Genomic DNA, 24,600 nt, shown 5'->3' on the forward strand with positions numbered 1-24,600 from the left:
TAAAACAAAAGCCACCTTAACTTCAAGCTATGATGTCAACTCATGAAGTTCCGAGTTGAAAACATTTGGTGGCGTTTTTATGTGAAAGAAGGACATATGGAGCCAAGGACTATAAATTACTGGGTTCTCAATCGCAAACTGAAGCATATCTTAACTGGTCAGATTCTGCTGGATTACTTAAGGAGACCAGAACCAGATAGAGGAGGTAACAGCATCTGACAACATGAAAGAAGGGTAAATGAACAAATCATGTCAGCAGAAAGCCAGCTCAAATAGCCTCCTCAAAGGGACCACCTCTAAGCAGCCACATTGTTTGACATCTGTTTTGCAGCTTTGCTCTGTGCAGCGGTTTGTGTTGAGAAAGCAGAGTACGTAGGCTATATCATCTTTGGCCCAGATCCAAAGGGTCCGGGCTGCTGGCTAGGTCGTCCAATGCAAGCGTTTCATAGGGAGGGCAAACAGCCAACAACTCGGACAACCAGCGATGAGCCGTTCCACTAAAATCTTCCTGCTTAACGTTAGGGCTTAAATGAGTCCCTAAATAATAGTTGGCTAAGTACGCTAAGCGTTTCTGCAAAGCCACCTTGTAAGAAAGCAAACATACTTTCTTTATTTTTTTTTCTTCCCATTTCTGTGTTTGTTTCTTCTCTTGCTGTGTAAAGAGCTGCATGCCCCCGTTAATATTTAATACAACTGAGCCTTGGAAGCAAATTTGATTTAGGTTTCCTGAAAAGACTGTTGGAAATCTCTTCACATCAGTCAGAAAATGCTGTAGTGGCCAGCACAGGGATAGTTTTTACTTCGGATTAATGATGCCCTGTGAGATTGTACCTGTTCTCGGGCACTTATAAGTTCATAGTGCTGTGAAGAACACTAAACATACTCTAATGCATGTATCATCTCTTCCTTTTAAAACATAAAGGTTATGGGAACATTCCTACAGGGTTCTGAAATTTGCACATAAGTTTAACAGTGCTCACAGCTGTCAGGGGTCGCTTTATTCTTTTCTTGGCGAGACATATTTCCAGACACATTCATCTTAAAATATTGGTGTTCCAGATTTTTGAACATTAACTTATGTTGACCCCCACAGTGTAATAATATCAGGAAACAAATCATAAGAATCACATCTGATTCAGATTGGAACATGAAAACGTTTTTTTTATTATTTCTTGCTGACTGCCTAAATCTGGAGAAATGTGAGAGACAAGAGGATGTAATGTTAAAATCATAAATCTTCAACCACACGAAACTCAAACTGATATATCACAGGGGTATCGCTGGCACTCTGTACTGGCAGTAGTGTTCAAGAGGAGTATTACATTTCACAGATATCACTGCAAAGGTTCATAACAAAAACAGTTTTAAATTTCAACATGTTACACATGACATTAATAAGCGGAGGATAACGTTTTTGAAAAAGATAATTTATTTTTATTTTTTCAAAGCTGCTTTATATAATAAGATATTGCAGCAATGGAAAAGCTTAAGGTATAATTGAAACAGAGCAAAAACCAAAGCAATCACAGAATGCTTCATAAAGGCAACCTTCATCTCTGACCCACAATAAATCAGCCTTATACCACAAATGATGCTCTGCACCAAATACAAAACAAACACTAACAAAAGAAAAAAACAATCACTTAAGAGTGATTTATTGAGAGAAGTAATGTGGGGCGATTTTAGCGATGGCAAGCCAAAGGTGGCAAATTCAGATGTAAAACAAACAAAGAAACAAAAAAAGTTTTATATATAAACATGTTGTGTATGGACACTGGCTTAACTTTGAATAATAACAACAATGAAAAGAATGGAACAGAAGAAACTTTTCTTCATCAATGTCTCATTAAAAAATGGACTTTACATATTTATAGCATTACAACATTTTTATCCAAACACTTCCACCACTTGGTTTATGTCCTGGAGATTTGTTCTGTGGAAAAGCCATAAAGACAGACCTGCTCAACTAAAACAACGCAAAGCATCTTGAGTTATGAGACGGCACCATTCAAGCTCAAGCCATATATCACAATCTTTTTAGTGTTCACAATTAACATATTAGTATATGTCATGTTCTGCATTTCATAGCCAAGGTCATAATATTGATACAATACATGATGTGTCCAGCACTAAGAGAGAGAGAGAGAAAAAAGTCATCAAAGGCTATATTGCGTGATTTATCACTCAAGACAATGAAATAGCTATTTCTGCTGCTATTTAACAAAGGAGCGCCTAGGTTTTTAGCTTCTTAGGTGGGACTTTTTTAAGTTCTTGGTTCTTTTGATCTTGGGTAGTGTCCTGGTCAGGGTGAGTTTGGGCCACCTTTGTCTCATGGAGCTGTTTAAGGCTGAGAGTTTGCTGCTCTTTTGTGGTTTCTCGTTGGGCCAGACGCAAGAGACGTTTCAGAGTCTTCACCTTTTCCTTCAGGTGGCCATTGGCTTTCTCCAAAGTACGCACTCTCTGGGAGAGAGTCCTCACTCGCTCCTCTTCCTCGAACAGAGCTTTCTGAACTGTGGAGCACAACAGCTGAGAAGAGACAGAAAAAATAGAGGGTTGTGTATTCAAGCTTTCCACCAAAGCAATTTTTTAGTAAAAAAGGGGAAACTCACATGGTATATGTGAATAAATGTCAGTAGCGAATAATTGTGAGGTGGAAGGAAAGTGACACATAATTCAAGTGGAAAGAAATAAAAACATAGCTTTAGAAACTGTTTTCAACCAAAAATCAGAAAAACTCTTTGTATATTTGAATACTGACCACTTTAATTTTATGTAGGAACACCAATAACACCAATCTCCTCTTTGCAATGCACAGTGTATCCAGGATATTATAACTTTGATTTTTATAAACATTCTGACTAAAATCATGAAGAGACATATTTTCTTTCCTGTTGGTTGACAACTTTAAAATGTGTAGTTGCTACTTTAATGCCAAGGTGAAGCTTTGATCAATTAGCAAAAATATGGCAATGCCTTATTTAATGATGTGATTCTGAAATGAAAGATTTTTCTTGGTAATGCTGCCATATTAATCCTTTGTTCTGACATGTTTCATGTTCCGTTGTGGTTACACGTTGTTTCAATCCACCTGTGTGGGGTGTGTGTCACCCATTTTGGGAAGAATAGAGTTTGAAATCCACCCACCTGTAACACTCATGTCTCAGCTGTTAATCTGACATGATATAAACTTTCGCAACAATATTTTGGAAGCAAAACCAACCCAGGCCAAAGTTTTGGACGCAACTAAAATTTCTATTTACATTGAGTTTGTAAACCCAGTATCAGTTTTATGGATTTTGGTTTAGTGTTACTGATATGCACCATTTGCTCAGTTTGAAGATATTAGTGTTAGTATTAGTATTAGTGGTGATATTCAGAAGATTTACAAGAGTCATAACTTCAGGGCTAACGCAAATAAATCGTGACAATCATGACTAGATCAACTAAACAAAGTTTCTGTTAGTTTATGTCATATGGTTACTTGGAAACTATTGCTAAGACCTGCTAAGGGCTCGAGCCGACCCCATAAAGTCGTAAAAATGAAAAAATAAAACAAAAAACTTTTTTGTTACATGTATGATGTAGAACTGGCCTATTCTTTGTGTAAGTCACATGAGGGAACACTGCTGACAGGCTCTTTGGGCCCAGAGCCTGCATCAACAGCCCACAAGTCCTCCAGGACATTCCCATGTTTGTATAAGAATGAGCCAAAAAAGGGTTATTTTTGGATGCTTGCAGCTTAAAACAAGGGATTTAGGAAGAGAAACAAAAAAACAGTGAAGGGGAACAATGTGAAGGCAATCCTGTTTCTCATGCGTCTTGTGGAAAGTAGCGTGTGGTGAAAGTGAGAAAAAACCAAATTCAGATGTAGCTGCAGACGAAGATGTGTGAGAAACTCTGTGACTTTTGGATCTTCCAGCAGAGTTCGATACTCCCATCTTGTTTCTCATTCGGAGCACTGAGTGGATATAATTGGCTTGGCTCTCTGACAGATAGAAGGTTTTGTGTTAGTAGTGAAAATTTCGTGTGCTGCCTCTGCCCCTCTTTCTTGCGGTCCTCTTCTGTTTTCCTTACATCAGAGAAAACATGACCTTCTCTTTCATTGCTACGCAGATGAATGTCAGATCTACATTTCTCTAGCACCCAAACATCCATGCATCATCCAGTCCCTGTTGGATTTCTTTGAAGATATCAACGCTTGCTTTAATGATAGTAAAACACTTGGTTATATTCAGGCCTAATAAGCAACCTGCCTATTACATTTTGTTTTCTGGAGTCATACATTTGACCGAACACAGCCAATTTTGAAATAATTGTGGACTCCGTTTAAATTTGATAAAACAAATCTGTTCTGCAAAAAAGTTTCTTCCAGTTAAAGCAAGCAAAGCAAAACTTGAACTAGGTTTATCTAGGCATGACTTGGAGAGAGTAATGCATCCCCTCGACTGCTGCAATGCACTTTATGCTGGCATCAGTCAACCATCTCTAGTTCTTCTTCAACTTGTTCAAAGTATTGATGGGGATATCTTCTTACATAAACACATCTCACCTGTCCTGGCCTCTTTCTCCTCTGTACCTTTTAGCATCTTCTCACTTCGTATCTCTCATTGCCAACCTCAAAAAGCTGACTAGTTGCTTTTAGTTGTAACCAGGTGGAAGTTTAAAGGAGCTCAACTTTTTTTTGTTAAGATTCCCAACCTTTGGAACAAACTGCCTTCAAACCAAACATTAAACAGGCATCTTATCTTCCTGTGTTTAAGTCTCCTTTAAAACACACCTTTTTTCAATTATTTCTAATCAGTTGTGAATTGACTTGCTTATATTATCTGTGTAGTATTGAGTCTTTCTTTGTGTTTTATTTTTCTTTTCCTTTTATCTATTTTTGTTAGTATGCACAGCACTTTGGCAAACATCCAGTTTTCCAATGAGCTTAATAAATAAATTGGACTCTGATCAATTTTGATTTCGGACTTGAAGTAAGTGCAACTTCACATCAAAAACAAAAGGCGATCCAGAATCAGATTCTAATGAAAAATTGAGTTAGCTTGACTGCATGTGAGCAGACGAGAATAAAGAAATGCAAAAATGATTCTTATTATAAAAATACTTCATTGACAACATAGTAAACCAGCTAAGCAAAGTCCCTCTGTTTCACTGAGACACTGTTGTGAGCTGAAATCCAACATGTCCGCGAACCTGAGACAGATGAACCAAAGACCTGGACCCTTCCTGGCTAGAACTAAAAAATTACCTCCATATGCCTCTGACTGTGTTTCTTAGATTTCCTCAGCGGACTCTAACGCTTCCACATGGGCTAGCGGGACAACCGAAGTAAATTCTCTGCCATCAGATAACAACCACTGAGGGGTTTGAGGAAATGTAAAAAAAAAAAGTGCTGCCGACCCACATCACTGGTTAGAACGTTACTTGTTGTAATGTTAGCTGTGCACTCTTTCCATGTGCTTTCACTTTGGTCCCTGAGGACTTTCTTTGAAAGTACGAAGCTTTAAACCGGAAAAGAATCACATTTAGGCACCGAAAAGGGAAAAGCAGAAAGTGTTACATTTAACAACTTACCAACTTTACATTTTTTGTGCCCACAAATGATTTTTACATGAGGACACACTCAGTCTGAGGTGGAGCACTCCAAAAATTATGGCTGTCAGAGTTACTGAAGTTATTCAAGAAAGGTAGCAGCTGCTGCTGGGTAGTAGTTGTCATGTTTCAGTGAGATTTTAGAGACTTCTACTTTAGTTCTTACTGATTTTCTTTAGCCTCCTATACAACATATATGTTTAAACTTTTTTTCTTTTAAAAAACAGCTGTGGATTATGTATGATTTAAAGATAATTTGATCAATAGCTACAAAATTGAAGGTTTACTTAGGACTCAGAAGCAACTAATATTTAATTTTAACCCCGAATGAAACAAACTGTCATTCCAAATTGTCAAGAGGATATAGATGAAGTAATGTGTTGGGAGAGGAACAGTGAATGTCTACAGAAAATGGACTTACCTAGAAAATCTCTGTTTTTTATTTGTCAACAAAGTATCTTGTTTGGCCTGTGTTTTCTGTGGTGACCAACCTGTTGTGCTGGCAGATAGATAGCACTGCTTCTATCTACTTCATATTTCAAGTAAAAAAAAAAAAAGTCTGTACATACTCTGCAACAACTGGGAAACTTGTTCTCTCATTTGGATAAGAGAAAAAAAAAATGACATCATTCATCTCTCTCAGATTTGGATTAAAAATTATTGCTATGGATACAGTCAAAAATGAAAAGATAGCATAAGTCTACAAGTGGTTGTGAATGCCTATTTACTACTGCAGGTAAACATCCAGTGCTTGTCTGTTTAGCAGTAAATAACTTGTGCTGTTTTTAAGCAGCAAGAAGCACAGTGGGATGGTTGTTTCCAGGAGGTCAGCCCTTGTACTTGCCCCACTAACTGCTTTGCTGCCCTGCCTACCTCTTCACACACACTGAAAGGTGTCTGTTCTCACTCAGCAAGCTTTGTTTGCTATCTCCTTTCTTTCTAATTGTTTTTCATTGATGTCAGAGATTTAATGAGGGGTAGGAATGTTTAGAAGGATTTTTACCTCTATTTATAAGGTAAATACAGCAAAGAAATACCTATAATTTTCTCCTAAATACTTCAAACAAACCAAAAGGCAAATAGCTCAAGGGCATAGATCTTTCTAAAAACAAATCTAAGTCAGTCAAGTCCAGAAGAGCACTTGTTTCAAGAACCCCGCCCCAATACAAAAAACTGAATCATGCCACCAAAAACTGAAAACAAATATCTAGCTAATGGCTATTAATGTTGCGCTTTAGAGTCCAAAACGTCCCAATTTACCATTTAAATCACAGTCAGCTCAGGCATTTTCTTATAAGTTGGATCAAGAGTATCTACCAGTTGTAGAAGGTAAAGTACCATCATGTTTCTAACTTTGAAGAGGATTACTTATCGAAACAATGATATATTCAAAAGATTTTGCTATGTATTTATAATCACAACCCTGATCCAAAGGTTAACGGAAATCCATGGCAAATTTCTTTTTGTATGAAAAGCCAGAAAATGATTGTAGACAGAGGAAAAGCAAGGCCAGACTAAATCTGATATATTACATGGAGCAAGTTCACTATTTTTATATAATATCATAATTTAAGAAAAGGCACACACCTTTCTACCAAGGGATTACCAGTGATGTTTAGATGGGAAAACAGCTCTGCTCAATAACATCAGCTTATTGTGAAAAAGAAAGAAGGCATCTCCTTGTAGGGTCCTTTTATTAGGTGCCTGGGTCTGTGGGAAGTCTCTAAAGTATTTTATGTGTAGCAGTTTATATGATGCTGCAATGAACGCTCTATTCCTGGCTTTAATTTCCTTAATTCATTTATTGACTCTTGTGCTTTTTCAATTTTCCTTCAGACGTTGCAAGTTCTCTGTCTTGCCAAACCTCAAGAAATGTGCTTCTGGTTTCTCGTGCATTAAGAACATTTTGACATGCCAGCTTTTTCCATCATTTCATTGACAACAAAGAGATGTAATGCCTAATCCTTTTTGTGAGCTCCACAATATGTCCAACTTTTGTGAAACAGTTACAGCTGAACCAGAATGGGCTATTTCACCAAGTACCTGAAACAAAAGACTCATACGACTCTTTCCGAAGTCAAACCTATATACTCAGCTCTGTTGTGTCCACATTAGACACAACAGCAGAGGTCAAATTTCAAGACCTTGAGGGCCAACTCCATGTTAGCTCCCAAGTTTTGAAGGAGTAATTCAAAATCAAGCCAAGTTAGATTTTTTAGAGGTAGGTCTAAGTAAAGTCCCAACTATTCCAGGGCTAGTACGAGATGAGGCTTAAACCATTGAGGGACAGGTCAATGTCAAGATAAATCTCTCAGATTAAAGTGCAAGTCAAGTTCAGTCTTTAAAGGGTAAATCCAGGTCTCAAGTTAAGTCCAAGTCTTACGATTGAACATTGCGTATCCAAGCCATGTAAATTGTCAAATACAGAGAAATGCTGTAGGTTATGAATTAGAAAAATGACCTTCAAGCCAAATATAGTGCATAGAGATGTAACATCAGTATTACTTTCTTTTTCACGTTCAATTCAGTAACAAAACTGTGATTACGTGCTGGGAATTATGGTAAACAAATAAAACTGTATTTAAATAGCACACAACATGCTTTACAGATTAAAACCAAAACAAACGTACACTCGAACGACTCCATACAGTAGCTTCTATCCAGTAGAAATATACAATTGCATAACAAGCAAGGATATGGTAAGAAAATGAAAACAGGCACAGGCACTATCTCGCATGCCAACAAACTGAAGGTATAACATTTACCTCAATAACAATATGAACGTGCATTTACATTCATATACACTTAGTAAAAAAAGATTAGTGCCTGTTAATTTCAAATTTCTAGATGAATATGTATAATTTAAAGAGCTAAAAGTGTTTTTATGACGATGCTAGCTTAATCCCAAAAGAGTAAGATGTCGAAGGTAAATTATTTTTATTTTGCTTTAAAGTGAGTTTTGGTCATTTAATATATGGTTCAGTGTTAGAGACGTCTGAAATCTGCTCATATTAGTGCTTAGTTTATGCATCAAACACACCCTGAAACACGAGAACCTGCAGTCTGACTATAAATGTTTATTTAATACTGCTGATATTAAATAAAAACAGAGGAAGTCAAAAGTTTCTGTATACTCCTTTTCCTGCCAAGAAACATTAGAATCCAAACCTTCTGTGTGTAACATTACCATGACAAATCATTTGTATATACCACACTTACCCACAGGGAATTTTTACATTAATATTTACTGACAGGGTCTGCAATTGCTAAATTTTACCATTTATTACACATAAGATAAAGACTGTTTAGGGTGGTCAAGTCTTAGAACTTGACTGAGGATCAAATTTAGAGTCTTTACCAGAGCAAGTCTAAGTCAAGTCTAGAGTCTCTGTTTTTTGCAGAGACTCTAAGTCAAGACTTAGAGTCTAGAGTCTAAGTCTAAACTCTAGACTCTAGAAAGTCACAGACTTTCACTTGGGTGAAAGTCACAGACGTAAGTCACCATCTTCAGTGCGTACGTACCCGGCTGTCCTCTTGAGCCTCCCACTCTGGAGTGAAGCTGTGGACTTGAGTTCCAGGTGTGCAGTTGGAGAACTGGAAGAGGCTGGCAAACATGCGGTGGTTCTCTGGAGTGTCGGGGAAGATGGGGTCCTGGAAATTAACTCCATGTGGAATAATGTTGTAGTTTTCATCCATCCTACATGGCATAAAGAGCACAAATATGCTTAATGAAGAAAACAAAAAACAAAGCAAAAGAGTTTGCATGTCTGACTAAATTCAGATGAAAACACGTCAATATGAATTTGGTGGTATAGCACATCAAAACAACAGATGGCGACCAAAGTGCAGTACAATTCAATGAAATTAAGTAACGTGACAACAACAGGGTAGCATACACATGCAGGAAAAAAAAAATTATCAAGAGTGCTTTAAGCTCTCGCTTAATATGAAAGTTCCCACAAGTAACCTGCCAATTCATTGCATAGATATACCTGTTAATGTTTAAAAAATGAGGGAAGAAAATATAACTATGTAACTTGCTGGCAGACTTTGATTTAATATTATAAAACACTGAGAAGCATGTGGATGACTCAACCAGTAAATTACAAGGTGAGAGGGATTTATGAAGTGTGTTTGATATCTTCAGGAAGTTTTGTGTTATTCATCTGGATTTCATTTCAAGGCCCTCGGGGAACGTCCTCTGGCTAGCTGTCCCTGTCAGAGGCTGTGCTGTTAGTATGTTGAAGTGCCAAGGGAGAGCTCATGTTTTCCTTCAGCAGATGATGTCAAAGGTTAGATGTAATCACGGGAACTAAAAGTATTTGGATTTGCAGATTCAGGGTGGAGTATATAAACCTGAGAAAAAAAGTGAACTAAATAAAAAAACATCAGGTATAGTAACTGATAGTGCATATCGATCATCTTTAGCATTAATGCAATGAAGTTTTCTTTAACAGAGAGAGTAGAACTCCAGAGAGAGCAAAAAAGTGGGCCAAATGTTTTTCAGCAAACGTATGGATTTAGCAGCACACTCAGTCTATTTTTATGGATCCTGAGGGATGTCCTTCAATGATTTTTTCAGTGTTAGGCTGTGATTTATCCTGTCTAGGGAGCATGTAGTCATGATTGACTGGAGAAGCTATTTTTGTCCAAGAAGATGGTTTGGGGGAGAGGAAAAAAAATTCTGAAGAAGGCTATGGCTGAAGATGATCCTTTTTTCACAAGACAGTCTCATGAAGAGGATGGTCAGGGCTGACCATTGTTTTCTTGATATTTACGAAGAATCCTTCTTTGCATAATTTCCTAAGGTTACATCTCCCAGAAGAGTCCATTAGTCACACTGAATTTTATTTAAGGGTGTCAGAGTAAATGGGTCTCAAACAATAAAACATATACATTTCCTTCTGTTTCACAATTACCCACTACTTTGTGTTATTCATAATAAAATACGTTAAAGGTTTGTAACTTGGCCACAAGGCACATTAATGACAACCTTTAACCTTTAAGAGAAGCACAAGATGTGCTTTCCACATGCAGTAAAAGTGTTTAACATTCTCAGGGTCAAAGAACCTCCAAACTCAATGGCAGTAATTGAACACATGTTCTGGGTCTTATTTTTTTTTTTAGCTATTTGTGCAAATGGCAGAACAGTTTTCAGAAAAGGTTAAATTAATCGCAGAATTTCTTAAGAAACAAAAGTGAACACATCAGTGAGAGGGTGCAACCGGGTTGTGCATGTCAAATTAGGACAGCAAGTCTGCACACTGAAAGTGTTGGAGGAAAACTGCTCCAAACATAACAAATGATGTAGCCTTTTAAACATATGTGGAATAATGCAAAGGGGAAATGAACACCTTCCCCCTCAAAAAAAAAAAAAAAAATGTTCAGGAGAAACTGATTCATATCACTCCTTTGGGTGTCATAACACTTTACCCCAGATGCATGCATGGTTGTTATTCATTAATAACTCAATAGGGCCCGTGAATAGAGGATGTTGACACTGTTCACCTTAGAAAGAAGTAGTAGTTGTTGTTTTCGGTGACGCTGTAGGAGAAGCAAGGCAAGTATCCCAGGCCACTGACGTTGAACCTGGAGCCAGCGGGGACCTCCAGCATGCTGCCCCAGGACTGGTCGCACAGCAGCTCGATCTCTGCGGAGAAGAGCAGGTCTGTGTCGTGCTGCCACGGCAGGTAGTTGTACACGCTGTAGGACTCTTTGTGTAGAGCCAGCACCTTGGCAAAGACGATGATCTCCGCCAGCTCAGCGCGGCACGCTTCCGTCTGCGGTCTCCAGTCGTGGGGTAACTGACATCCCCAGCTCCCATCGGTGCCCCCAGCTGCCAAAACAAACCCCAGAATAATCCACATGATGCGTCGGAGAGGACCCATCTGTCGCTCCGCATAAAGGCGCACAAGACTCGGACAGGATGCAATTAAGTGGGGTTGAAAAAAAAAGGTGTTTCACATGTGTTTTCAGTTATGCAAAAATATTTTTTTCTCCAGATCTGTTGGAGGATTTTGCAAGATGAAGAAGCCCCGGAGATCGCTCCAGTCAGTGTAATCCTGCTAACTTGTCCGACCAGAGCTCCAGCCTAACCACCCCACCAGCATCCTCTGCAAGAAACTGCCTCTTACCTCTGAGACAAGACGAGAAGCAGCAAGGGAAATAAGTTTGTGTGAACTCATTTAATAAAAGTTTCTCTAAATTACTATGTAATAAAAAGAGCCTCTGCTATTCCCAATAGTTTGACATTATGTTAAAGATAATTCATTTCAACAAATCCTTAGAAAAGTTTAAATATTAAACAATTAAACTAAGAAAATGTCACTGGCGCCCTCTGATGGACATCTTGGAGAACGACAGTGTTTGGGTTAATTTCCTTCAGTTTTTAATGAAAAATTAAAGCTTTCATAATGACAATAATTTTTTCTTATTCTTACCATTAATGTTAATCAAAAAGGAAGGACTCTTTCAATATGGTCAGTTTTAAGCCTAGTCTTGAAAAGTTAATCGTTCTTAAAAGATTTTGTAACAAAAAGATTCATATAAAACTAAGATAGTGATAGCATATATGGACATCTTTAAGAAAATGTGCAGTTACAGTCTCGTATCAATTATCATAGTGAAAGATTAAAGAACGATTACATTGATGTAAGTACGGTATATACTTAAAAGCTTAACTATAGCTGATTAAGAATATTTATACTAAATTAAAAATGATCATGTTAAATCTAGTTTCTTTGTACTTTAGCTTAACTTATAATTTCATAATACTGAATACATGTATTTACCATACTTCCCATGCGCAGCCCTCAAAATAAAAAAAACCCTAAACTTTCGGATGTTGAAATGAATGCATTAGTCCAAGAAAAGTATTTCAAAGACGTATTATTATTTAACTAATGAATCCTTTTGCTGTAAACAAGGTGATTTAAGATATTTGGAATACCTCATGTGGTATTAAGCGTGAATTGCATTATGGATAGCTGAATAATCCATCTATTTGGACGAAGACTTTTTCAATTATCAATACTACCATGAGAAGTCGCACTATAAAATGACAAATCAGCCTGACATAGTAACTCTCTTTTGGGAGAAGGCGAAGATCAAGAGGGGAGAGAAGAAGAAGCGCTGATCCACGTCACGTGACTGGGAAAAGCATCCTTTTGGTCCATTTTGGATGTTCCCAGGATCTCCCGAGTAATCTAGGAAAATGACCAAACTTCAGTTTTTGAACGTCTTTTTGACTGAACGTCTTATGCTTGCCGCACAGGAGATTTACAAGTCTGTTGAGGACACAATTTTGGAGTACCAGGAGGAGATAGCGATCAGGGAGAGGGAGAACGACCATCTGAGACGGAGGCTCCGAGACGCTGGGATAGAGATATGGCCAGGTTAGCTATTTTAAGGAGCTAACGGGGAAACGGTTTGTGTCGTTGCCACCAAGTCATGCTAAAGCTAGAGTTATTCAGAATGGGGGGGGGGGAGTATTTGGGACAAATGTCTAATTTATTAATACAATGCTGTAGAATATCCTTGCAGAGCTGTTGTGGAAATCTCGGTGTTAATTAGCTGCTGCTGAGAAGCGGCTAACATGTTAGCGACCTTTGTTCGTTAGCCAGTCAGCTAGCAGACATCCAGTTTAGACCTGACCGAGTAAAGTTTAACTCTTCCTTTGCACTTTAACAGTTTATTTCAAATAACCCTGCATTGGTTTGGCAGGGACACGCAGCAACTGATAGCAGCTAGAAAAATGTTTTGAGACCTTCATTAGATGTTTTGGAACATAACAGTACAATAGAAATTATTATATGTGCCTTTATTTCTTTTTTTGTTTGTTTTCTTCATTTGTTTGCCCACTCACGGAAGCACTTCGGTGTATAGAACATGCTAATAAAAACATCGTAAATAAAAACGGCAACAAAGAATATTCAGTCTTGAAAGAAAAAGACACTAAGCTTTTTTTTTTAAATCTAAAGAAACGTTTTTAAATCTTGGTAGTAAGCTTCAGATAAGTTCCAATTTTGTTCTGAACCTCGTGTGGGGTAATTAATCACATTATCACTTTAATCAGGTGATTTGAGGTATGGCTTCCCATTCTGCTTTATTTAGTTCTGTTTTACCTCGAATTATTTTTTTTAGAAGTAGGAATTATTACAAGATCATCCTAATATATATATATATATACGATATATATATATATATATATATATACGATATATATATATATATATATACGATATATATATATATATATATATATATATATATATATATATATATATATATATATGTTTATTTTCAATATTTGTTGGTTCCAACTTCTAAGAAAGACAAATAACAGAATAGTTTTTTATTTAACTTTCTGAGGAAAAATAAAAAAAAGTATTGACTTAATGGTAAAGTGTTTTCGGTTAATGAAATAATTTTTCTAAAACGGTCCAAAGTCACAGACCTGTTGATGCATTACTTAAAATCTACAAATGCAATTAAATCTTCAAGGTAACGAGAAAAGCACTGTGCTTTCTCAAGGTCACAAAAAGCAGGCTTTACCTGCTTTTTGTCACATTGTAGTGTTTTAGGTCATTAAACTAACTTCAGTTCCAAAGATAGTCAATCAGTTATTTCCAAAATAACTGGTTATACTGTTATATTGCTGTGGGGGTATTTATTCTGACTGGTTTTTCTCAAGTTTTTGAAATTAATTGAAAGTCCCTTTGAATTAACTTCCCTTCCCTCCGTATGACATGTTCTTCGTTGCATGGCTTTTATTTTCATCCTTTCCACTTCTGGCCTCTTTCCCTTCAGATCGCTCGTCCATGGCGCTGTTGGAGGAAGAGGACAGTGAGCATCCCCGTCGAGAGTGGAGTCCAAGTATGGGACATCAAGAGCGTATTCCCATTCAGATCAAAGACAAACGAGACATGCGGCCCAACCAGGGAGAAGATCAGCTTCGAGGACATGGCTCCTGCAGCACAGCGGAAAATATGTTCACCCCCCCACGTGTAGCGAACGAGTACCCTCAGGAGGGTCCCCACACATCCGGCCTTCCTCAGACTCAGGGCGTGGAGAACAGGGAGAGAGATCCTGCATCTCGCAACGCGTCGAGGCACGTGAAGGGCGAGAGCGGCGGCGGCTGTCACAGAGGTGCCGCATCATCCGGCAGCGGTGCCCAGCCTCTTGCACCAGTCAACCCAAACTGCTCAAATGAGAACAACATCGACATTATTGGTGTTGAGAACGGTGGACAGATGGGCAGCGCCAAAGGAGCGGTGACCGACCCTAACCGAGGACAAACCCCTCTCATGAGGAACCAAGGGTCCAATGCCATGGAATGCCCCCATCAAAAATCTCCCTTGCAGGGCCACATGTCGTCGTTCTGTTGCAAAGTCTGCGGCGAGGCATTCAGTCACATCGGACACCTTCACGTCCACGTGCAAGTGCACACTCGAGAAAAACCTTACCGCTGCGGAGTGTGCGGAAAATGCTGCAGCTCCTCCGGCAGGCTTCAGGAGCACCAGCGGAGCCACACAGGAGAAAAACCCTTTCGCTGCCAGATTTGTGGGAAGGGCTTCACTCAGATGGCTCATCTGAAGGTCCACATGAGGATCCACACCGGAGAGAAGCCGTACAGCTGCCCCGTGTGCGGCAAGTGCTTTAGCCGCTCTGACAAAATCAAAAGGCACCTTCAGACGCACAGTCGGGAGGGGACCTACTTCTCGGGGCAGTAATGGAAGGGGTTCAGTTTGGGAGTCGTTGTTGTGGGAAAGTGTTCAATGTAAAGCTACAATTGCTGCCACTGACGAGGCATTTCTTCCTACTTCTGAGAACGTAGAAGTTCTGCTTCTGTAAAGAACACTTTTTAACCAAACCTGTAATTTCTCACTTCCTTTATATAGTTTGTATTAGCCAGTTTAGTACGTTCTTTACAGTGTTTTGTATTTATCATTACGTATTATTAAAGTAGACACAGTTTGAATTAATAGCTGGACTTTTCAGGATTATGTAGTGTTTTTTCCAGCCTTATGATTAGCATGGAGTCTTCCACACAAGCCTTGGAACGGGGATGTATCAAGAACGATCAGCACATTCAGTTCATCACCAGGCGGTCACTATGTCCATGTGGCTGGAGCTGCAGACTACCCTTTTTCTTTGTGGTCATTCTTTTTGTTGGTTTTAAAATTAAGATTAAGCACAATTCTTAGCAATTGTTTTTTAAAAAAAGTGTGTATCATGAAGCTGTATCAATAACTTAGAAAGTGATGTTGAACGCAACTCCACTGTATTCAGTGTCATTTTCTCAGTTGGACTTAGTTCCAATTTTACTGTTTAGGAGATGAAGTTTTTCCACACCAGCGTGATCTTGGGAACTTGGTTAAAGTGGATGGGAGTGCTGAAAGATTTCACACCTCTATCTGGTTTGGTTCATTTTTCACACAGAAAGCAGACCAAACAACTTCAGGCAGCAGCTAGTGAGGCGCCAACACAAGAAGCTGCATGTGTGTATGGCAAACCACTTTACATTCAATAAAATAAAAAAAACCCTCTTATCTCCAGTTTTCATTTGCGTTACAGACACTCTAATTTTCATTCTAGATATGAAGAATGATGCAGCTACAAAACTAACACATGAATGGGAAATATTCTCCTTTTGTCAAAATTAACAAAGTGCTTCATTATTTCAAAGGTTAAAAACTTTGAAATACTGGAAAGACAACTGATTATGGAGTTGACACAACGTTAGAGATTGTTGTATCTCTAACGTCTGGCTTGAGTTTCAAGTTTTGCAGATCTGACAGCTTTGTTTCACTTTTAATCCTGTCTTCTGTCTCTTTAGTGCTGCTGCGTTCTTACAGAGCAAATCACTGCCATCTCACGGGATTAGCGTCAAATCTAACGTGAGTCTTCACCGATAAAATAACGTGATATTGTGTGGAATGCCACTTGTTCTAACTCACTATTATTTTAGGAATGTATGGTGTGTTTTTTCTTTCATTCATAACATCTGCGGTGGCATCTTTGCTTGCAGATGCACAAATGAAGTTGAACCATACAGTATTAACAGAACCACTTATCCAGCAGTGCTAAGCAGGTAAAGGCTTATGTGCACCAGTGTTTCCACAATGTGTGAAGTTTTTTATTTTATTTTATTTTTTTAATATTTTTCATTTTCACGTGAAAGCTGGATTGTTATGAAATAAAAGTACTTTCTTTTTACATTTCTGGGCCATTGTTTTCCGCCACAGAATCAAGGCTGCATTTATATCAGGAGGTTGCATTATAGAGTGATACGTCGTTATCAAAACGATTACATTTGTTTTTGTTTGATGCTGGAATAAGCACAAACTGATTTGTACTGCAGAATTTTGCTAAAGGATTAAACAACACAGACTTGAACATGAATGGAGGTTGTTACCAGCAGAGTATACCACAGCCATGTTGGTCACTTACCTCTGTAACAAATCAATAAATAGTTGCTAGTTTTTCACAGCTGGCCAGTAGCCCATCACATGCTGTCTTCCTAGGGGGATCTTAGCTCCCCAGCACATACTCTGTACAGTGTTTTACCAATTAAATGTTATTTTCAAATAAAGTAATATCTGACCATTTACTGTGAGTTTCTTGCATTATTCTAAGGAGTCCCAAATCAGCTTATCCCTGCAAATAGTGTCTTTTGAAAGAGTTTAAAGCTACAAAGAATGTTAAGATTTCCCACTTTGATAAAAGATGCATCAAATATAAAACCATTGTGGTGTGCATACGGTGCCTTGAAAAAGTATTTGTACATTGTTGTATACTTTATCACATTCCAACTACAGCATTTGATTGTACTGAAGAGAGTTTGCTGCATTTGTGTTCAATCTCCCTGAGTCAATACTTTGTAGGATCAGATTTTGCTGCCACTAGTGCTGCAATTCTTTTGGGGTGTCTTAAAATTGCCCTTTCTTTGCAAAATAGCTCACTGGGAAGCAATGACAAAATTGGGTGCAAGTGGACTCTAATTGCTAATTTGAAGACTTCTGAAGACATTTGATTGTGGTGGATTTGTTGTACATGGATTGCAATAAAAGCAACTGACTACAAAGTAGTTTAGAAAAAAAGGACTTCTATTACACAGGTAGGCATTGCTTTCTGACAGTCTGCCAGATAAAATTATTGTAAAACACATAATTTTTTTGTGGTCTCCATGGCAAAAACATGAAAATGTTAAATCAACATGAATATTTTCATAAGCCATGGGAAGGTCTTTTTTTTTTTTTTTACCCTGCAGTGTATAATTATTGCTTCTATTCAGCTTTTCCTAACATAACACAAAAACTTGCTGCAGTAAATTACAATAGTTCATTGCATCAATATAAATCTGCAAAAGTCCTCAGCTACTCTGAGTGATTTAGTAAAACCGATTTGCTGCAAATGATTATGCAGTAACATGTTTACGACTCTTGGGGGCACACTTACCACTTTAATTTAAGAACACTTGACAGCAAAAACTACTGTACAAAAAAAAAAAGACATGAACTCTGATCAAATCATGTGAATAAATAATACTGATATCCATAGCTTCTTCTACACTCCCAATGCCATGTCATTTGAAAAGAGACTTGATGCATATCTCAATTGTAAATAAATAAATACCCTTTCTTGTGATGTTTATCAAAGTCAGAATAACACTTCACCTGGTTTCAGCCCTGCAGACGTGTCTGCAGCCACTAGGAATATAAGGGCATTGCTCTGAACGCTGGTCTCCACTAAAATGCCACATCTTGTAAAGGTGCCAGCAGGAGACAGATTGGGAACACAGCAGTAAGGACACATTTATTTATTTATTTATATGTTTGATTGTAATCGTAGAGATACCAGGAGAACATGTGTAGTGTTCAGATGAGAAATGTCTTACTGAAGATATTGAAGGTAGAACAAATGACTATTTTGTTTTACTGACTGTGAGTAATTCAGCGGTTGCTGCAAGTCATTGCGGTTTAGGCTGTTTGCATTTCAGCAGAGTGCTTGTGTTTCGTTTTCAAACTGAAAATGTCATATCATTTGAGTGATGTAGTCTGCGAGCAAACCAAATACATATTAGAAGAGAATCACAACTCTTTTTTTAAAATAGGTAAGCAGCCAAGTTGGTATTTATTTTGGTATTATTCAATAGCCACAATTAGTTCTTTTCTCCAGAAAGTGCTCTCACAGGTTCACTAACAGCGTCCCTCTGTCAGACAAATCAAATAGTTGAAAATCTGGATATTTTTAAAGCTATAACCTTCCCCAATCCTAATTACTGGGCACAAAAACCTTTTGCTAATGATCCCAATCTGTGCTAGGACACCATAGGTGGGATCAGCTAAGCAGCTGCAAAGTAATAACGCAAGAATTATGTTAGGTAATGAAAGGAGATGCATTTTTGACCAATGGATTCCCAGTCTGACAGGTTCACAGAAGAAGAGTTGCCCTTAAGTTTTTCAGGAAATGTTTTGGTAGAGAATCATTTATTCTTTGCATGTTGAAGAGAATAATGATTTTACAGAAGATGGGTGCATAAACAAATAACTGAAACAAAAGCCAATATACTAGACAATACACTGAAGGTGTACTAATCCATGGGAAAAAATGGCAGTGAACCAAAGCATCACAAAATCCAGGCAGATCAACAGCTAATCACAGCGAGACTCTGGTGTTTTCTTCCTTATTGCATCACCATTATTTTTAGAGTAGAGCTGCTCTTCATCCAGTCAAGCTTAAGTACACACCAGCATCCTAATCAGAGGTTACTGATTGAATGACGTGGTTGAAGAAGTAGATTATTTAAACAGGGAATGATTTTACAAATCCAGCCAAGTGAGAAAAATTCAGCTTTCAAAAACAAACCACAATTTAAAGAGTGTACGAGATAGATATTGATACTGATATAGAAATATGTTTCAGTGCATAGTGCAGAGATATATTTTGCACAGGTATAGAAATATCAATACTGATATAGAAATGTGTATTTTACCAAGGAGACTGAATGTATTGGTGGATAAACAACATTATGTTGTAGGAAAACTGTTTATCTGCTGACGTCAGTGGCCATGCTAACTAGCCTGTGCATTCATGGCAGGCTGTGTTGTGGAGACTAGAGAACAGTTACGAGCAAGGGGGAGGGTGTAAGCAGCCTGTACACGAGGATGACTGGCATCGCTAAGACCCTCCTCCTAGTTCTGATTGGTTATTTCTGACCAAATTGTGTATTTCTGCAGATAGCAGAAGGATCGGGGAGAAGGATTTTTTCCACAGATTGTTTGTCTCATGTTGTTCTGTGAGGACATAGTGGCAGTTTTAACAAATATATAAAAAACTTTCTTTTCTTTTTTTCCCCAATAAAAGTAACCTACTGCAGTCTTAAGGGCTAACACACAACCAAACCCACACAGCACACTCTCACACACAGAAACATGATTACTTTGCCACACATCCCATGTCTTGCAGCTACTGTTATGCTTTTCTTTGACCGATCGATTTCCCCTCCTCAGAGACCCACTGGCAGGATTACGTGTGTGGTCGTATGATCCCACTTCTATCCCACTACATGTCGCTGCCTCTGGAGGACTGTGGATGTGAAAGCACATACTGCTTTCCTGCAGGAGGTTAAGTAATAGGAAAGGTAATAAAAAGCGTAGCTGTTGGACCAATCATCTCTCAGACTCTAAGTAAACCAGTCATTTGTAGTGGTTGTTCCAAGGACCTTCTGGGAACACTGAAGGATGCTGGTGTACTAGACTGAAATAGATGATTATTTTGCAGCAAAGAACAAAACAAAACAACAACAAAAAAAACATTCTCATTGAAAAGTAGATCTTGTTTATATGTCATAAAAGATCACATATTTTGGAAATATAGAATATGTTTATGTTTAAGGCTGATTGTCAAATTAGGTTTCCTTAAATGTCTCCAAAATATACAATGTTATATGTAAAAGGATGGGGAAAAAATACTTCTGTGCATCTAAGAAATTATCATTAAAATACTTGGCTTATGTAATATATAAGTCTTTTATTTGAATCTGATGGATACACAATCTCTTCTGCAACAAGGAACAATAATCTTAGCAGGTCAGATTTGACATTTAGGGCTCCCTTTGATAATGTCCCGAAGCAACATTAATGGAGAGACACGCACTGTTGATGGTGATAATTCTCAGTGAATCCCAGACAGAAAGATTTCCTCTGAACAGATGACACAAATGCTGTGCTGGTACACCTGAAGAACCATTTGATGTTCTAATCACAATGCAAGTTTCACATTAACCACAAACACATTGCATACAGACTGGCCTTTACAAACAAACCACATCAGAATATGCTGTTTACCTATATATGTGAGTATAGGAATCAATACAGATGTATTTGACTCTCTAAGCCTGATGAAATTTGAGCCTTGATTCAATCAGTGAAAGGACAAGTAAAGGGACAATATTGGAAAAGCATGTGTACAGACAGTAGTTAGTTTAAACAGATTTTAGGGTTTGTCAAGCAATGTGAGGGATTTAGAAAAAAAAACAAAACAAAAAAAAAAAAACAACCTAGACAACTCAGGAAAGAGGTGGTTTTAAATAAAGCTGCTTGTAGAATGCCACTTTATTTAATGTAGCATATAAATCTTCAGAGTTTGATGCACACTTATATTTCCAAAGAGCTGCTGTTTTATACTTTTCATATGTTTTAAGCATAATTTCAAATTAATCCTTATCATTTTTATGTTGTGTCTGTCATGATGGGTCGTAGTTTCTTTACCCATATACTGAACACCACCAGGAGAACAGAGGATCAGATGAATAAAGTTTATTTTTACAATGAGGAAAAGTGAGCTTGTGTAGTTCTTGGCAACCAGGGTCTCTGTATTCTGAAGAGCAGTGAGAAAGAGATGGTGAGTTTGAGGTTGTTGGAAAGTGGAAATTCAGGAGAAATTAGACTGATCTTAGTAGAGATGAAGATAAACTTCTGCCAGGGTGGGGGTTATATCGTGGTTTCCGGGGTATGGTCTCTTTGTGGGTGTTCTTGAAGTGGTCCGGGTTCCAGTGTGAGGTCTTGACGGAGTGAGTACTTTGCAGGTAGATGTAGAAGCTCCGGTGGGGGGCGGAAAGGTAAGTTCAGGTGTGGAGGAACGAGGAGCGAGCCGACTGCCAGCTGGTAATCCAGAAACGGTTTATAGTTAATTTGCAGAGGTGAAGAAGGAACTCGGGCAACCAGTGGGTAACAATCCACGGCGTCACAAGGGGAGAAATCCAGAAAGCCAGGACTTGGGCTTCAAAGGGGAATTTCCAAGGCGTCGCAAGGAAACACCTGGGAGAGAGAGGCAACAAGGATTAATTACTAGAAGTAATTTCAGAGAAATACAGAGAGCTAGCTCAGAGGGGCGCAGAGCACCATAGTTCATCAGTTCTGTAAGCACTGCTGTGTATAACCACAAATGTGTTGTGAGTGATAAATTTATGTAAAATGCAAAAACCTCTCCTGTGTTCAAGTTGAAAAAGAAAATTCCTGTTTCATCTTAACTCTGTTCTTGTCTCCTGATAGATTTTTAAATTTATGATCACTTTCTTGCCACCTCACTTCCACTGTTTCTTCGCAGAACATTGAACCTCACTCTTACTGTCTTCTGCAGCCTCACGTCCTCTTTACCTTGTCATCCTATTTCACAAGGATCTTTACAAAGCAGATGGCTGCTTCAGTGCTCATATGCAGTCTGAAGCCATAAATCTCCAGGGTTTTATGCACAGTTATATTTCTAGGCCTTCACATGAATGTCTGTAGGCTTTTCATTTTGCCGGTGGCGATTGCCGATAAGTGAGAAAATAAATTGCCCTGTTGTAGGACTAACTGGGGAATGGCAAACCAACACCTAGAGGCAAAGAATAAGAGTCTGATGTAATGTTAAAAAAAATAACAACAGGCCTTCTTTTAAAATACCTGCAGAGTGCAAAACAGCTGATACACTGAGTTCCTTTAAATCATGACTAAAAATCCACCTGAATTGATTTTGAATCATAATAAGTGGAAAATTGATCAACATATTCGACATGCATTAATGACGTTAATGATGGCACTCATCATAATGTAAAGTTTGTCCCTGGTTTCTCAGTTGTTGGCTGCATGTTGTTTCATGACTTTTTATTTCTTTGGTTTTAATGACGTACAGTGCTTTGAATTGATTTAAGTCTGTTCAAATGTAAAGTAGAATTGTGTTGGAAATATGCAAATAAACTTGATTTATCGATTAAATATAGCAGCTTTACAAAACATAGAAGACAGCAATACAATTGACAATACTAACATCTGCTTCTAATCCAGCTTAATTTAAACCTTTACCTAGATCAAATTTGTTCTGCAACTAAAACAAACTACTTCCCTTCACCATCAATTTCTTCTTAAGTATTTCATCAGCCTTAGAAGTGCTGCTAACTCATTAAAGACTCCTGGATGTGCTTCATGCTGTTGCTCACTGTTCCAAAAGTGCACCCCTGTTGCTGTTACATAAGTATGCAATGCAAAGCACGGTGGTCATTGTTTCCAAGATCTTTTTATGGCCTTTCTGCTCCACTGGACGGTTTTAAGTGGGGGGCAACAGGAGGGACGAGAGAGAGCAATCAGGAGTTTGTGAGGAGCGTACATTAGTCAGAAAGTCTCAAGTCTGGAAAAAGCAGAGTTTTCTGTAAATGTTGAGATCAACAGAAAAAGGGTTTTTGTCCAAAACACAGTCAACAGTTTCAAATAGAATACGTGTGTCACATTCCTGGGGCGTTTGAACAATAACACTCTTAATCTACAACATTTATTTACTTGATGTGGTTATTGTTTCACAGAATCTTTTGAGTCAGATACGTAATGTCTGTGCAAAGCTGCTGAAAGATGTCAGAATGTTTAAAACAGCATTATCTTCCTCTGCCGCTTGGGGAATGTCAAACCCTCCACCAGCTACTCTGCTATGTGGTGTGAAGACAAGAAGGAGGGTAAGGAAACAAATGAAAGAGCGTAAAAACCACAGATTGCTGGGCTCTATGTTTCATGATGTGGATTCTAGGTGAGGCGTTACAGCTGAAGACTTTTACCAACACTTCTGCTCTTTTGACCCCCGTGAGGCAACCAGGTTTTGAGGGGAGAAAGCTTTCGAAACCACATAAGGATCAGGAGTGCCTCATTTGTTCCCTGGGGTTCCTCCATTGTTTCCTCTCATCTAAATTATTCAGTCTTTTAAAAAAGAATCAATAACATTTATTTCTAAACCCATTACGTGTTAGTAGCTTAGCTCCAGGACAAAAGAGAGAGAGAGAGAAAAAAAAACAAAACAGTTGTGCCATTATGTTTCAAAATTTTTGGACTGAGACTTTTAAAGCAGCATTTAGAAGATAACAAATAGTGGTATGGTCTTCAAGTTATATATTTTTTTGCTCTTATTATAGAACTATTAAGTCAGGAAATTAATGTTAACATTTTATTTTTAGTGTTAAGCCATTCTTATAAAGAACATGGTTCACTGCTGGTGAAAAGTCTTTCAATCAGGCTCAGAAAGTGAATTTCAACGAGTTTTACAATGTATGTCTAAACAGACTAAATCACTTAGAAACCAATTTAAAACAAGCCAAAAGATCAATGAACTTCATTTAAATATATATCTACATATCATAGCTGGTCTTTGTTTTACTGGTCTCTGTCAAATAATCATCTCACATCATTATCTCACAGAACTGGGCTGTATGATTTCCAGTTGATTCATTATGCCAGATTCATAGGATGTCTGGAGAAATTTATTATAAAATTACAAACAAATAAGTGGTCAAAAATACCACTCAAAAATACTGAAGTGAGAGAAGATTAACTTATTGCCATAAAGCCTATGGTGGAAGATGGAAAACATTTTTGAATTAAATAATTTATTACATTTTGACTTAATCTATTGTGATTATGTGTTTTATACATTTTAAAGTACAGAGTTTAAAAGACAAAATATGTAAAAAATATCTCCATT

At 38.0% G+C, this 24,600-nt stretch overlaps 2 protein-coding genes across 5 annotated transcripts; one reads left to right on the forward strand and one right to left on the reverse strand.

Moving 5' to 3' along the window:
• Positions 1 to 1,188: 1,188 nt before the first annotated feature.
• Positions 1,189 to 11,712, reverse strand: ccdc3b (coiled-coil domain containing 3b). The gene is made up of 3 exons (XM_044122373.1): positions 11,104 to 11,712; positions 9,118 to 9,292; positions 1,189 to 2,526 (listed from the first exon to the last, which is right to left on the reverse strand). Exons 1-3 carry the CDS (start codon positions 11,481 to 11,483, stop codon positions 2,233 to 2,235), a joined length of 849 nt encoding a protein of 282 aa, XP_043978308.1. The 5' UTR covers positions 11,484 to 11,712; the 3' UTR covers positions 1,189 to 2,232.
• A 960-nt stretch (positions 11,713 to 12,672) lies between these two features.
• LOC122834187 (zinc finger protein 77-like) lies at positions 12,673 to 17,204 on the forward strand. 4 transcript variants are annotated; one of them, XR_006371148.1, is made up of 4 exons: positions 12,673 to 12,989; positions 14,404 to 16,094; positions 16,433 to 16,493; positions 16,625 to 17,204. XR_006371148.1 is itself a non-coding variant. In XM_044122375.1 (2 exons), exons 1-2 carry the CDS (start codon positions 12,809 to 12,811, stop codon positions 15,324 to 15,326), a joined length of 1,104 nt encoding a protein of 367 aa, XP_043978310.1. In that variant the 5' UTR covers positions 12,673 to 12,808; the 3' UTR covers positions 15,327 to 17,204. The 4 variants fall into 4 exon arrangements, 1 of the variants encoding a protein (XP_043978310.1); XR_006371146.1 differs by having other exon boundaries at positions 14,404 to 16,493; XR_006371147.1 differs by having other exon boundaries at positions 16,433 to 17,204.
• The last annotated feature ends 7,396 nt before the right edge of the window (positions 17,205 to 24,600 follow it).

The sequence above is a fragment of the Gambusia affinis genome, linkage group LG07 (assembly GCF_019740435.1).
Source record: "Gambusia affinis linkage group LG07, SWU_Gaff_1.0, whole genome shotgun sequence".
Taxonomy (NCBI): Eukaryota; Metazoa; Chordata; class Actinopteri; order Cyprinodontiformes; family Poeciliidae; genus Gambusia; species Gambusia affinis.

Bases quoted from the DNA above. Each gene is read 5' to 3' on its own strand.
- LOC122834187 (XM_044122375.1), top strand. From the start codon at position 12,809: ATGACCAAACTTCAGTTTTTGAACGTCTTTTTGACTGAACGTCTTATG. The intron at 12,990-14,403 runs GTTAGCTATTTT...CTTTCCCTTCAG, and splicing joins TGGGATAGAGATATGGCCAG to ATCGCTCGTCCATGGCGCTG.
- ccdc3b (XM_044122373.1), bottom strand. From the start codon at position 11,483: ATGGGTCCTCTCCGACGCATCATGTGGATTATTCTGGGGTTTGTTTTG. The intron at 9,293-11,103 runs GTGAACAGTGTC...TATGCCATGTAG, and splicing joins AACTACTACTTCTTTCTAAG to GATGGATGAAAACTACAACA. The intron at 2,527-9,117 runs GTACGTACGCAC...GTCTCTTCTCAG, and splicing joins AGGCTCAAGAGGACAGCCGG to CTGTTGTGCTCCACAGTTCA.